The sequence below is a fragment of the Tamandua tetradactyla genome, chromosome 2, assembly GCF_023851605.1.
Source record: "Tamandua tetradactyla isolate mTamTet1 chromosome 2, mTamTet1.pri, whole genome shotgun sequence".
NCBI classification, from domain to species: domain Eukaryota; kingdom Metazoa; phylum Chordata; class Mammalia; order Pilosa; family Myrmecophagidae; genus Tamandua; species Tamandua tetradactyla.
Window position 1 is genome coordinate 222,142,465 of NC_135328.1, and position 14,230 is coordinate 222,156,694.

At 64.3% G+C, this 14,230-nt stretch overlaps 1 protein-coding gene across 1 annotated transcript in view; it reads right to left on the minus strand.

The window, feature by feature from the left end:
* The window catches only part of PRDM16 (PR/SET domain 16), a 319,814-nt gene extending 306,931 nt beyond the window's left edge, over window positions 1–12,883 (minus strand). Inside the window, exon 1 of the mRNA XM_077151536.1 lies at window positions 12,643–12,883. Coding sequence (XP_077007651.1) covers window positions 12,643–12,679 — 37 coding nt within the window. The 5' untranslated portion in view covers window positions 12,680–12,883. The remainder of the gene's footprint in view (window positions 1–12,642) is intronic.
* Window positions 12,884–14,230: the final 1,347 nt, after the last annotated feature.

Genomic DNA, 14,230 nt, shown 5'->3' on the forward strand with positions numbered 1-14,230 from the left:
CCAGCCCTGCGGGGGACACTGGTCACCAGCCTCTGCTCCATCCTGACCCTGCACTGAGGTGGACACCAACCAGGAAACCTGGCAGCCAATCCCCCAGGTGGGGTGAGTGGAACACGCTGCAGAGTCGGACACGTCGGGGCGTGAGGCCTTGGAGTCCCCACCAGCCAGCATCCCCAGTTGCCCACAGGGGACCTCACAACCCCTGCTCCAGGTCAGCAGGGGAGATGGAGCTGCCCATACCTTCCAAGGGCTGGGGCATGGATGCCCCATGAGGCCCCGGCCAGGGAACGTCCACCTGGTAGAGGTCGTGGGAATGGCAGCGTGGGAAATGCGCAGTGCCCAGCGCAACATTCCTGGGGGACATTTGCCACCTTTCTCAGGGGTCCCCCAGCTCAGCCTCACTGCCTCCAATCCCACCCACCAGCCCCAGGCCCTAAGCCTTCGCCTCTGGGTCTGGCAGGAAGGGCGGACTGGGTTTGCTTTCGCCCCTGTAACATCTCAGGGACATCAGGGCCTGAAGGCATAGATGTGCTGCCTCCGGGGTGGTGGCCTGGCCCCCACGGGCGCCACCAAGTGCCCAGGCCGGACCAGTGATGCCAGCTGCAGTGCCGGTGTTTCCAGAGAGGCTCCCACTCGGGGTTCACACCAGCTGTCCCAGTCACTTCCCCTTCTGGCCCCACACTCACCCATGCAGGTGAGGCGAGCACTCCCCAATTGGGGGTGTTGGCAAAGAGCACAGTGTGGCGTTGTACCCTCCGCGGCCCTCTGCCTCCAGCTGCCACACTCCACTGGGCCAAGGGGGAACTCAGAGGGGGCAGCCAGGCTGCTGGATGGCCTTGAACGAGGCTGGTCTGCCATGAGCAGGAGGCAACTTAAAACCCTCGGTAAAAGGGCCCTTGGGTCAGAGCAAAGAATGAGGTCTTATGGAGGCTGCCAGCGAGAAGGGCCCTGGTGGCACCCCGAGATGAGCCAGAATCCGAGCCTCGGCCTCACCACCATCATTAGCAGACGAGATTCAATAACAAACAGCAGCTCTTAGCAGTTTTATCTAACCTTTGGAAGGTAAGATTAACACCTTGATGCAGGGAAAGTTAAAACTCAGCGGCCCCTCGGCTTCGCAATTCCGAGTCCCAGCTGCGAAAGGAGAGAGCCCCCCTGGGTCCTGCTATCTGCCCCCAGAATCTCTGCGCACTCTTACTTTCCACTTCTTCTCTAGATCTTTTGTTCACGAGGACACTGGGCCGAGCGAGCGTGCAGCCACCAGAACCCCACCCCTCCCCCACCGCACACACACTCACACCCACGCTCACACAACAGGAGAAGCGTCCATACATCGGGGACCAGGGTCCCCAGTCACACAGGCTTGTGGTCAGAGGTGCCAAGTCCCCGCAGGCTTGGTGGAAATATTAAAAATCTACCACCACCCCGCGTTTACATGCTGCTGCTCAGATTTCACTCGCCCGGAAGGAGCTGTCAAACTTCTTCCCCCTGGACAGAAATCCTTGATAAGTCCCAATGGCCAGAAAGAGGGCCGGCTTCACTAACATTCGCTCTCCTCTGGCTGCGGGGCGCAAAGAGACGTGCCTAGGAGAAGGCCCGTTGGTTAAAAAAAAAAGGGGGGGGGCCATCGGCTGAGGGGTTACAATGGACTTCGGAAGGTCCAGGATTCTTATTTTTAAAATCACATCCAATCACTTGTGGGGAAAGATCGATCTGTCTCTGATCTCCAAAGCTTTTCCTTCTGCTAACATGATAAATAAGTAATTAGTCACATCATCAAGCTGTTTCTTTAAAGAAAAGGGTGGTGCGATGGGCAGAGAGGGAGAAGCCGGTCAAAAAGAGGGAGCTGGGCTGCAAATCCCCCAACATCTTAACCCACCATTTGGGTCCCGTCAGACACTGGGTTTTTGCTGGGAACTGAAAACCTACTCAGAGAGGTACTCGCATGGTATGTTATTGCAATTTAATATTTTCACACACAGACACATCATTATCTTGGAACCTGACACTGCCAGGATAATTCTGTAATTTTTCAAGAGGGCCTAATTTGGGTAAATGGAACTCTGGCGTCCCAGGATTATCTAAACAGCCCCCTTTCCCCTTTGTTTCTTCTTTGGGGCTAAAGATGTGCAGAAAAGGGGCCCCCCCCCATCGCTGTCTCTCCACCTTTGAACTTTTCCGGTCTCTTTCCCCAGAATGACCAGCTGTAAAAAAGGGCTGCGGGCCAGGCTGGGCGCCGCCGCTGACGGCCGCTGCTTCCAATGCCGTGGGGAGCTGGGGGGCCTGGGGGCGCGGCAAGACCAGGGCTGCTCCAAAAGCACAAGTGGGCAGGGAGTGTGCAATGCCACTGATAAAACCGAGGAGAATGGCTTGGAGGCAAAGCCCAGGTTTCTGCTGAGTGCAGGCGTGCAGAGTCATGTGCACAAAAGCACACGTACACGCACATACGCACACGGATCACGTTGACCCCACGAAGGGTCTGTGGCAGGGGCCGTTTCTGTCTGGAGCCCCATCAGCTCTGGCCATCAAGACACTACCGGGTTTTCAAGTAGTTCAAGAATGTGTTTACTGTTCCAGGAATAAGAGGCTGGGGGAATTTGCAGGGAAGTTCGCAGACTTCCCCAGGGAGACGTCTCCCCGGGGCCGAGCGGGTGGTGGCAGAGAGGAAGGTGGTCCACGGGGTCATAAGGGTGAGCCACTCGCCACGCCAGCGGCTGCAGACCCCAGCAGCCACGCTCTCACTCATTCAGTGTGCGGCCTCTGGGTCACACAGGCTCCTTTCCAGAGGGGACCTGCAGGAAGCTGCCGGCAGCTTGGCACTTGCCTCCACGCTGACACCCCAGAGATGGAACCCAGGAAGACACTACACTTTCTCCCCAAGGGGCAAGGTGGTGGGCAGGCGAGATGGGAGCACCGCCAGCTCAGGCCGGCATGGGCCCCGAGACGTTTCTTTTCCATATAGCAAAGACCTAATCGTATCGCTTTCCCGGGGACCGAGAGAAATGCCCTAGCGTGGCAAAAACATGAACTCTGGGGAAATTGCTTCATCCGGGGCGTGTGAGGCGGCAGCCTCGTCCAAGGGCAGCGGTGGACGCCCCGGCACGACCTCGCTGAGGAGGGCGGCGGCGAGGGGGCATGAGGATTAGTCCCACACTCCGTGCGGGGCTTGTGGTCACCCCGTGTACCGCGGCACTCTTTCGGCGGCCGCGGCGGCTGTCCTGTGGCCACCATTTGGGTCCCTCCGGTGAACGCAATTTTCAGTCTTTGTTTAAATGTTTTATGGACTGATGTGTCCTGGCCTCTCTGACAAGGCCGTCACAGCCCATTGGGCAGGTACAAATGTCGGAGCGCTTTTAAATGCGTGCCCCTCTCCCTTCGAGACCGAGCGGGAAACAGCAAGCAGAGTCTATTATGTAAATCCATATTTTCAGTAGAGTATGGACTGCCGGCTTCTGGGGATAGACACGGGGATTTAATTGCATCCCGGCAAAGGGTTTGGATCCTATTTGGTGCCCACTCACCAAACGTCCAGCCCAGCCAGTCCCTCCCTCTGCTGAGATGCCGGCAGGGCTGCCTCTACCACCAGGACCAGGGAAAAGCTGCACTGATTTCATTTGAGCTACTGAATTAAAGAGAAAAAAAAGGAGGCTCATGGAAGCAAAGAAAAATACATGAGCCTCCTCTCTGACATCCCTCCTTCCCTCTCCTTGCAGTTTTTTACTGTGAAATGGAGCAGCTAGCTGGAGCCGGCACCTCCTCAGGCAGCCTGGAGGCAGCTGTGCAAGTGAGCTGGGGGGGAGGCGGTCACATCAGCCCCTCTCCCCTCCGAGCAGGTCTGACGTGAGGCCCAGACCCCGAGTGGAGACAAGCTCACCAGCCTGGGTGCATGAGAGCTGGTGGAGAGCTGCTACCCCAGGCTGGCCGTGCCCCCAGGTGACGGGTGGGGAGAGCAGCAGTGACCACGTCTCCCCCCAGGTGGGCCACCCCACGGCGGGCCACGGCAGGCGTTTGAGTCCGGCACGCAGTAGGCCTGCAGAGCGTGCAGCCCCGGGGCGGAGGCGAGCAGGAGACTCTCGGGTGGAAATGTGCACAACCACAACAGATAGCAAAGCCCAGCCCCCGCAGGAGTCAGGGGCCGCTGGTAAGAAGAGAGCTGGCAGGTGCCAGCAGCTGTTTAAACCCTGAGGATGGACAAAAGGATGGAAACCAGCCCGAGGGGCCAAAGGATGGAGAGGAGGGCGGAGTCGCCGCTACCCCTGGAGCACAGCACAGCCGTGGGGAGGGACGGAGTGGCCGTAGCACATCCCTGCCTCTGGGCTTCCCAGTGTGAAAATGCAGGAAGCTAATGATCGTGTGTGTTTTATGTCGTGACTGGGCCGCATGGCAGGGATTGGAACTGGCACTCCTCTGGAGGCAAGGGGCGCGGACCTGTACGTGGCGCAGCTTCAGGGCATGGAATGAGCCTTACCTACGGCAATGCTGCAGTAACCTGCTCTGCCTGGCCTGCAAACAGGGGACACACAGGAGTCCCCGGCAAGGACAGACACCAAGAACCAGTCACTTCTCCCAACAGGCCGAGATAAAGGCACAACTTGGTCCTGACTGTCTGTGTGATGGGACTGGGGCATTCGGAAACACCCTGCCTGGCTCCAGGACCCAGCACCCAACAGCTTGCTTCCAGGACTTTCCATGCCAAGTGAGGGCTTCAGACTGGGGGTGGAAAGTACACGATCGCTACGTGCAAATGCACACACGGGCACCGACAGTGACACATCAACCAAGTGAAACTTACTTTTATTCTCCAAAACACCCTTATCTTTCCCTGGATCTGACAAAGAAGCCAGGTCAGTGGTGATGAGGCAGGGGCTCTATCCCCGAAAGGGGTTTGGAGCCTTGGAAAAGGGGGCAGGGGGCCTGAGAAAGGAAGCCCCCAGCTGGTCTCCCCGCCCAGCCCACGCACAACCTGATGGCCCACCCCCCCACTTGAGACCCCCCAGGTCGCATACTGAGGCCCCACCAGCTGGGCCTTCATATTTGGGCTAAGCACACAGCTCTGTTATTCTTACTAAACTAGGAAACCAGACAAAGTCACTAATTTCTCAACCCCACAGCCAGATCGAAAGCAAACCTCGGCCCGATGGCCGTGCCCTGGGCAAGTGGAGGTCCCCTCCACGGGGACTGGTCCCCAGAGACGGGCTCAGAACAAGCCCACTCTCCACACCCGCCTGCGGGCGCCTCCTGCACCGGCCCCCCCACATTCTGCACCCCCTGAGAAGGAGTCTGTTCCTGGCAGCGGGAGGGGTTTCAGACCGTTTCCCCGTGTACCCACCCTTCAAATGGCACACCATCGGCTGGCATTTAAATTCACTATGGAATCTAAACACTGTGTCAAAAGAAGAAACTACTCAGTCTGCCTGGAGAGTCAGGAGGTGTGGGAGAAGGCACCCAGAAATCTTTCTGAGCCCGGTAAGGTCGGGGGAACCCTTTGCTCCCGAGGGCTCAAGACAGAGGCCAGCCCGGCCCCAAGCTGGTGGGCTCCTTCCTGCTAAAGCCCCCTGGCACTTCCTCTTCCATGGCCCATGGGGTGTTGCCGGCAGGAAGGGGGACTAAGCGGGGCGGACTTGCCCCTTCACCCCCAGTCCTGTCTCCTGAGCCGCCTCCATGCCAGGCCAGGGGCTGTGGCCGGCACGGCTCAGGGTTCCCGGAGACACGTCCCAGAACCAGTAAAAGCAGACCCTCAGACAGGCCCTCCAGCTCTGCCCCCCTCACAGAACCTTCTAGTGACACTGAGCCGCACGTGAACGCGGTGAAGGAGCACGTGCACCCCACGCCCCCGCCTCGGCGCCAGCGCAAGTCTCCCGCTGCCGGTGCCCGCACGCACCCCTCCACGCCACACTCGGCCGAGCTGCAGGCGTGAAGGGCAGGCCCCACCAGGAGCCGCGCGTCCGCTGAAAAGCAGCACCAGCCTTTCGCTTCCTAATCAAGCATGTTCGAGAGGCTCCTCACGCTGAGTTTGGAGGGCGGCAGGCCATGGTCACAAGCCACTCGCCTTCCGAGCAGGGTTTCCACGTGAGCAAGGAGGACGAGCAAGGGCGGCCCGCCGTTTCCCCGAAGCGGGAGCGCCACGTTCAGGGTTCTTCCTCCTGCCTGGCATGGGGGTGCACTACAGGCTCTCGGCGGGGGGGGGGGGGGGGGGGGGGGGGGGGGGCCCTTTGACCCAGGCCGATTCTGAATGCAGATGGCGGCTGCAGCACATAATGCCCCTCGAGGTGAAACGCAGCCGGGACGAGAATGCCATCCCCGGCCCCAGGTCACAGGCAGCCTCCGGGGCCTCGGTTTCGGACAGCAGGCGTGTCCCGGCCGGGACCAGCCCCAACGTCAGCATGTAAAATGTGCACATGGGATAATGCAGAACCTTATTTAGAGCAGATAAAATATTCACCAGGACTGAGCCATGTTTTAAAATGATTATAAATTATTTTAACAGTGCATTTGCAAAGGGTTATAAAAACAGCCATAATATATTTTTTCCTTAGATTCTAGAATTACCAGTGTGACAGCTAATGCAATAATGATTTGTTTCAAATGCCAGTGTTTAAGCTGTATAAAGCTGATTTTATACATTTTTCCAGTAGGCCGCATTGTAGTTAATGAAATTAAACACACCAATCGCATTTGTCCCCAGGGGACGAGGAACTGAACACACCACTGGTTTATTTTTTTATTAAAATAAATTGCAGCCGGCAAGATGGACTAATTGCATACAGAATTGAAAAAGAAACATTCCATTGATATAATTAAGCCAATTTTCATGGACAGAAATAGTTATGGTGGATATAAAATAAGCAAAGCCTTCACCAGAATCTGCTTTCCCCCCTTTTTTACACAAAATGTTAAGTATCGACCAAACACGCGTCCCGGGGCAGCGGGCACTGCTATCTGGGGCATTGTTCCCAATTCCCCAGAGACTCTGGCCAGGCAGGCGGGGACAGCACCAGAACAGGCAGAACTCGAGGGCCGACAGCCCCGGACTCCCAGAGTGGAGAGTGGTCAGAGCAGCAGGAGGCCTGCCCAGGCCCCCCAAGGACTCAGGAGTGCTCACCACCCTGAACAGCCACCTCGGCCCTCACCACGGCCTGAGAGGTGCCCAGGTCCAAGGAGCAGCCCCAGCTGACGAGCAGCCCCCCAGCTCCTTCCACACACCCCCGCCTGCCTTCGGGGTTCGCAGCATAGCTTCCTTCGAGATCTGGGAGTGAGCGTCTCCCAGGTCAGGCCGCACCTCCTGACTTCTCCCAGACGACAAGCCCGCGTCCCCAGTGGACGCTCTCGCCAGGCCGCGCCTGCCCTTGGGAGAGGACACCCGGGCTCAGGGGGTGGATGTGACTCCTGCCAGAGCCTGGGGGGTGGGGGTGGGAGCAGAGAGTCCAGACCTGCACTAATAAAGAATCCAGTCTGCGGGGGGCTCTGTGCCAGTTTGGTCAGTCGCGCTCCCAAGCTGGAAGCACGCTGGCGGCTTATTTGCTTTGTAAAAGCAGACCTGTTAGAAGTTGAGCCTTGAGAAAATGCTTAAACCCTGACACGCCTTTTTTTTTTTTTTAATCCAGTGGAATTAGCGGCAGTGCCAGTGCCCTGGAGGCTGGGGGTGGTTGGAGGCCTTTATTAACTGACACTCGGTTTCACCCTTAACTTGCTGTGTGGCCCCACATAAGTTACTTGACCTCTCTGTGCCAGGGGCTTCTTGCCCCCCCACGGTGGGTGCCTGCTACTCTCTATATTCCACTCCCGTGAATAGGGAGGGGAGGGATGTTCTGGTCACTTCCTAACAGTGCCATTGGACCCACGGCGGCCCCAAGTGCCTCTAGAGACCGTAGCATCTCTGGGGACGCTGGCACGGGCCCGCGGTGGAGGCCTCCCCGCAGGCAAGTGCGGGTGAATGGCTGGGGCCCCGCGGCGGAGGTGGCCAAGCCGGTCCGCGGATGCGCCCAGAGGGCGGTGGGGGTCCTCACCAGCCCGACTCCCAGCCTCGGCCTCCGTTTCGCTAAAGCGTCTCCCTTTACCCCACCTCCATTCCCCCAACCTCGACCTAGGCCCCGGCGCGCTCCCGCGTCTCTGCGCTCGGGTCCGCGAAGCTACGGTGAACTGGGCGGGAAGCCGGGCGTCCCCCAAGTCTGGGCACCGGCTGAGGGTCGGGGTGCTGGGGGCGCGGGGCCGCGCTTCTCCGCCCAGGACGCGGGGACTGGGAGCCTCTGGGCAGGGCCTCTGCGGGGTCAGGGTCGCCCCGCGCAGCCGCCACCAGAAACACGCGACGCGGTGTGGCTGCGACCTTGCGCTCGGGCCGCGGGGAGACGGGCGTCCGCGACGCCAGGCCCCCTCCCGTGTCCCCAGGCCTCGCGTCCCCGGCCCGGCTCCTGGCGTCGCTAAGGTTCCTCCCGCGCCGAGAAGGCGCCCGCCTGGCCCCTGTGCCCCGCGCCTGCGACGTGCGGGGTTAGTGCCAGGGCGCAGCACACGGGTTTGATTCGGGAACTGATAAATTGTAGTTAACGCTATTTGAAATTTTTAAACGAAATTATTGAAAAGATTTTTAATCCCGGATAATTTTTGTTGAAAGTCTAATTACACATCACCTTAATTACCAGCCCCAGCCCCCCAAGGATCCCTAATTGCCTCCTAATTGAATAAAACAGGGGGCTAATCGCGCACAGCCCCGGCCTTGCCTCTCCGGAGGGGGCCGGTGGGGGGAGCCCCGGGCACGCCGCCCCCGGCCTCTCCACGGAAACGGGGGACCAGACCTCTGGCTCACACTCTGCCCCGAAGGGGGGCGGGGTCGCGAGAGCCGCGGGCGGAGGGCGGGGGGACCGGGAGGCCCGACCCGCACCTGCTCGGAGCCGGCGGCCGACGCGGGGGAGGTCGGGGACCCGAGGGCGCAGCCGGCCTGGGTCCCGGGGGAACCGGCCCGACGGTCGCTCCTCGAAACGGCCTCAGCGTCGCCGCGACCCCAACCTCCCCCCATCTCCCCGCGCTGCCGGGGGCCCCGGGCCCTGGCCGTCCGCTCCGCACGCGCCCGCCGCCGCCGCCGCGTGTTCGCCCCAAGCGGGAAGAGACACCCGACTCCGTCAGGACGTTTCCCGCGCTGCTGCCCTCCCCGGCGGCCGCAGGCGGGCAGCCGTCCCGGTGGGGGAGGGGAGAGGGCGTGAGGACAAGGGGGCAGAAGAACCGGGTCCTGCTGCGACCTGGCCTGGCCAGGAAGCAGGACTCACCTCCTGGCCCTGCTCCCCTCCCTGCCACACACCTTCCACACTCACATCACCCCCGACACACACGAAACACACACGCAGGGCCGCCTCTAGCAGCTCCTGCCCCACGGCAGTGGGGTGCCTCCGGCCCAGGCTATGGGTGATCAAGCCTCTGGTCTGTCACCCCCTGGGGTCAGGCCTGCAAGGGGCAGCTTCCATGGGGGTCCTGGCTGGAGACAACCAGCAGGTCACATCCAGAGCTCCCCCCTGGGATGTGCCTAGGTGGAAGGCCAAGAGAGCAGGGTGACTGCTCCCTGTCCTTTTCACTGACCCTCTCTAGTCTGCCCATCTGGCTCACAACAGTGGCAGAAACAAAGCTTCTGTGAGGTGTTGAGGTTTTAAGTGTGGCCCGGGCAGCCTAGCTTCCTGGGTCAGCACTGCCCCAACCAGCAGGCCCTGAACTGTCCTCACCCTACCCCCGCCCCCAGGCGCAGGTGGGGCGACAGGCAGTTTTTCATCAGCTGAATCGCAATCCCCCCTGGGTGCCCCCCTCTCCTCTTGCCAAGCTCAACCCAGAGCCCCTCAAGTGGTTCTCTGAGTGCCACCTACCCAGCCACCAGCTGAAGTGGGGGGCCTTGGGGTCCCCAGGGAAACACAAACGAAATTTCAGCCCCAGATCCAGTCTTGGGGTGGCCACTCAAGCTCTGGGTCAGGGTGTGTCACCCACCAGCTGGAGTGTCCTCAGGCCCCACGCGTGGCTGCAGGCACAGCCCAGGGCCCATATGTGGGAGACACGGAAGCCCTGCACCCTACTCTCACACACCGGAGGCCCTGCACCCTACTCTCACACACCGTGGCTGGCCCCCTTCCCCTAGCCCCTGACCCCAGCCTGGATGCAGCAGGAGAGGAGGCAGCGGCTCCAGCCCTGTTGCCTCCGATTCAGGTGATGGAGTCAGGTCCCCGGGGACGTTCACATCTGCTTAAAATCTTGTCCAGTGAAAGGAAATTCTTCGGGGGGTCCTGCACTGTGCGGATAAGCAGCCGCGGCCCTGCGCCTACCTCAGATGCCTTCACCGGGCCGGGAGGGAGTGCTCGGAAGCCGGGGTACAGCCTTCTCTGATGGGGCTCTGGCCTGAGGGCTTCCCAGCCCCCGCCCCAATGCGGGCTCGGTCGGGTATGGGCCTGGCATACGCGATCCGCGGCCTCCGCGGCGGCGTTTTCTCACTAAGGACTCCGGGGAAAGGGAAGCTTGCGCCCTGCGCTTCGGCCCCTGGCCAGGCCCCGGGACTGCCGCCAGGCACCCGCACCCGCTCCCGAGCTGCGCCCGGCCCAGGGTAACCTGCCCCCCACCTGGCGGGGGAGGAGCAGGCGCAATCTGAGGGCCAGGCCGGCTCCGCGCCGGGGACTGGGCTGCTCCGAAGTCTCCGGGGCCGCCGGGCGCGCCGTGTCGGCCTCTCGCTTGCAGCGAAGGCCCGGAAAGCTCGCGGCCGCTTTCCACTTTTGCACTTCAGCTTCGGGCCCCTCCTGGGGAGGGCCTGACCTGGGCAAGGCCGGGCGGCCTCAGCCCGGGAGCCAAGAGTCCGAGAAGGCCCCGGCGCGCACAGGCACGCCGCCCCGCACACGAGCACTCGCGCCCCGCGCGCCCACCGGCCCGCACGCGCTGCGTTCACAGTCCGTCCGCGCCGGCCGCGAAACGCCGGGCCTTGTTCGCACCAAGAGGGGCCCGAGGTCACGGGAGGCCGGGGAGGCTGAGGCCACAGGCGCCAGACAGAGCTGACGGGCTGGGAAGGGGCGCTTCGCCGGGAGGCCCCGCATCGCTGCCGGCAGAGCCCAGGGGCTCCCGGCCGAAGCTGGAAGCTGCTTTTCCCCCCCGCGAGCAGGGCGCGCGGCCTACGGTTACCGGCGCCGCAGTCTGGGCAGAGTCGCGCCCGCGTCCCGGGCCGAGAGCGCCGAACCTCTTCGGAAAACTGCCGCGAGTCCCGCGCCCACCTGGACTCACGGCCCGGGGCTCGGTCCCGGGTGCTCTGAGGCCGACCCGGGCCGAGAAGGCGCAGACGGAAGGTGTTCGGCGGGGATCCCGAGGGCAGCGGGCCACGGTGCCCCTTCCGCGGGTGGGCGGGCGGGTCGGCGGCCCGCGAAGGAGGGGGCGGCTACTGCAGGCAGCTCCGGTTCGGCTCCGCGCGGCCCTCGCCGCTTCGCTGCAGCCGGGCCGCGGACTGCGGGAACCCCTCTCGCCGGGCCGCAGCGCGGCCGCCCCACCTGACCGCTCCGCCGGCCGCGAGAACCGCAGCCCCCCGGCCCGCGGGCCTCGCAGCCGACGGCGCCCGCAGCCAGGGCGCGGAGGGCGCGAGGACTGCCTCGGAGAGCCGCGGCGGCGGTGGCGGCGGCGGCGGCGGCAGGGCGGGCGGCGGGTACCCGGCCGGCGGCGAGGATTCAGCTGGCGGCGGGCTGCGAGCGCGGAGCCGGGGCTCGGGCCGAGACGGAGCGAAAGAGAAAGTAAGGCCGGGACCCGGGCAGTCTCGCCGGGATAGCCTCCGTCCCCGCCGGGCCCCGCGGCCATGCCCGGCGAGAGGACGCAGGCGGGTAGGAGCGGGCCTCGGGCGGAGGCGGCGGCGGGTCACCGGCGACCTGAAGGAGGGACCCGCCCGTGGGAGTCGGCAGAGCCGGGTCCGGCCCGCGCGAGGCTGCCGAAGTCGCCGCGGAGCTCCCGCGCGACGCGGGCCACCACTTGGGAATAAACTTAACGACCGGAGCGCCTGCCCCGGGAAAAGTCTCCATTTTGCCACCAAGTGTCTGCGGCTGTCCCGCCGCCGCCCCTGCTTTCACGCCCGCGGAGCCGGGTGGGCGCCGGCCCGCGCCCCCTCCTCTGCCCCCTCCCCGGCTCGGGGTCTCCCTCCTCTCCGCCCGGCTGGCGGACGCCAAAGGCGGTGCTCTAGCGCCCACTATTTCAAAAGCCCGGAATATGATTTGACCAGGACTGAGAGCCACTCGGAGGGAGCCAGCGAGGAGGAAAAGTTGCTCTCCCCTTTCGTCAACTTTTCGCTAACTTTCGCTTTTCGCTCCCCTCCGCCCGTGGCCCTCCCCCCCGCCCCCCTCCCCGGCCCCCACCGCGCGCCTCGGGTTCCCGGGCCCGAGCGCCTGACACTGGGAGGGGAGTGGGGGGGGTGGGGTTCGGCGGGGAGGGGGCCGGCGCCTTCGGGGAGCGCGTCGCCGGGGCGCCCCGAGCCTCCGCGCCGAGCCCGACCGCCCCGGAGCGCGGGAGGCGGAGCAGCCCCCGGGGCCGCGCGGCCGAGACCGGGGCTGAGAGCCGCAGCGCGCCGGCCGCGCCCCGACGCGCACCCCTGGCCCGGGAGACCCGGCCCCGCGGCCCGGGCCCGGTGGCGCGGCGCGGCCGAGGCGGGAGACTCACTTTTGGCTAGCTTCCTCGCCCTCGCCTTGGATCGCATGGTGTCGGCGCGCGGGATCTCTCTCCTCCTCCTCGAGTCCAGAAGCAGCTACACACTATCTTCATCGCCCCAGCATTGTCAGTTTGGACACCTTCGCACATGCGCACAGAGCACTCAATCTGACACCCCTCGCCGGGGCCAAAAAAACTTTGCAATGTATTCATCATCCTCATCCTCGCCGCCGCTGCCTCGGCGCGGCGTTGGGGGGCTCTCCTCGGCCTTCGCGGTCTTCACCTCACTTATCTCCCCCCACCCGCCCTCTCCCCCCACCCCCCTCCTTTTCAGCGCAGCTCGGAACTGGCCCTTTAAGAAAACCTTCCGTCCTCGGCGCTCCCGCCCGGGCCCGCACCCCGGACACTTTAAAAGGACCCAGGTGGCCCCGGAGGCGAGGTGACGCGCCCCCCACCCCGTCCCCGCGTCGGGTCGCGCTGCTGCTCCCGCCCCGCCCTGGGCCGAAGAGGGGGTGGCGGCTGCGTTTGCACGCAACTTCCTTGGATTTGGGGACAAACGCGCCGACAGTTCCAGCGCGGGGCTGGGCTGGTTTTCCGGCGTTTGCTCACTAATCACAAAGCTCTGCGCTCACCGTCGCCCCGGCCCGCCCGGCTTCGCTCCACCGCCCGCGCGCCGGAACCCGGCTCCTCCGAAGCCCCCTCCGGGCGCCGCCGCCCCCCTCGGGCCTCCCCGCTCCCGCCCCCTCCCCTCCGCCCCCACCCAACGGCCGCTCCTCCGGGCGTCGCGGCTCCAAAACAACAGCGCGCCGCCGCCAGGGCCGCCACGGCCCCGGGCCGCCGGCCGGGACTCGGACCCGCCGCCCTCGGTCCCTCGGAGCCGCTGGGGCAGCGCGCCCAGGACGACGTGGGGGAGCCCGCACGGGCGGCGGAGGGGGTCGCGCGCGATCTCCAGGCCATCCCCGCCCGGTGCCCTGGGGCGCCCCCGCACCACCCCGCCGAGGGGCCGGGCCCGGCGCGCTCCTGCCTCCGCCTACCCGCCCGGCCGCCCCGCGGCCTCCAGGTGAGTACCCGGCCGCGAGAGAGCGCCGCAGCTGAGCTCGCTGCGGGACCCAGGGGCTCTAGGGACACTCCCTTGGCTCCTCGGGTCCCAGGTGCCTCGCGGCAGGACGGACGGCCGAACAGGTGGAGAGCGCGGCGGGGCGGGACCGGGCGCTGCTTCTGCCCCGGCAGCCGTCAACCTCCGCGGCGCGGGCGGCGACAGGGGGCCGGGTGGGCGCGCGGGCCGGACGCCAGGGCTGAGGGGCCTGGCGCGGGTGGGGGAGTGCGAATTCCCCACTCGAGGGGCGGCTGGGATTCCAGAATGAACGTGAAGCCCACGGAGGGCCGCCCTGGCCGGTCGCTGACCCCGCGCCCTTCGCGGGCATTGGGGTCCTAGGCGGCAGTGAGACCTGGAGCTGCCACGGGCTCAGCCAGGGTCCCGGGCGGGGGTCGTGGTTGTGCTGTCTGTCCGCCTGCCTGCTCCAAACGGGGCTCCTGGCCGTGCCCCCACCTTCCCTTTGTCGTGCAATGAGACCAGCAGCTCCTCCACCGAGACCTGCAC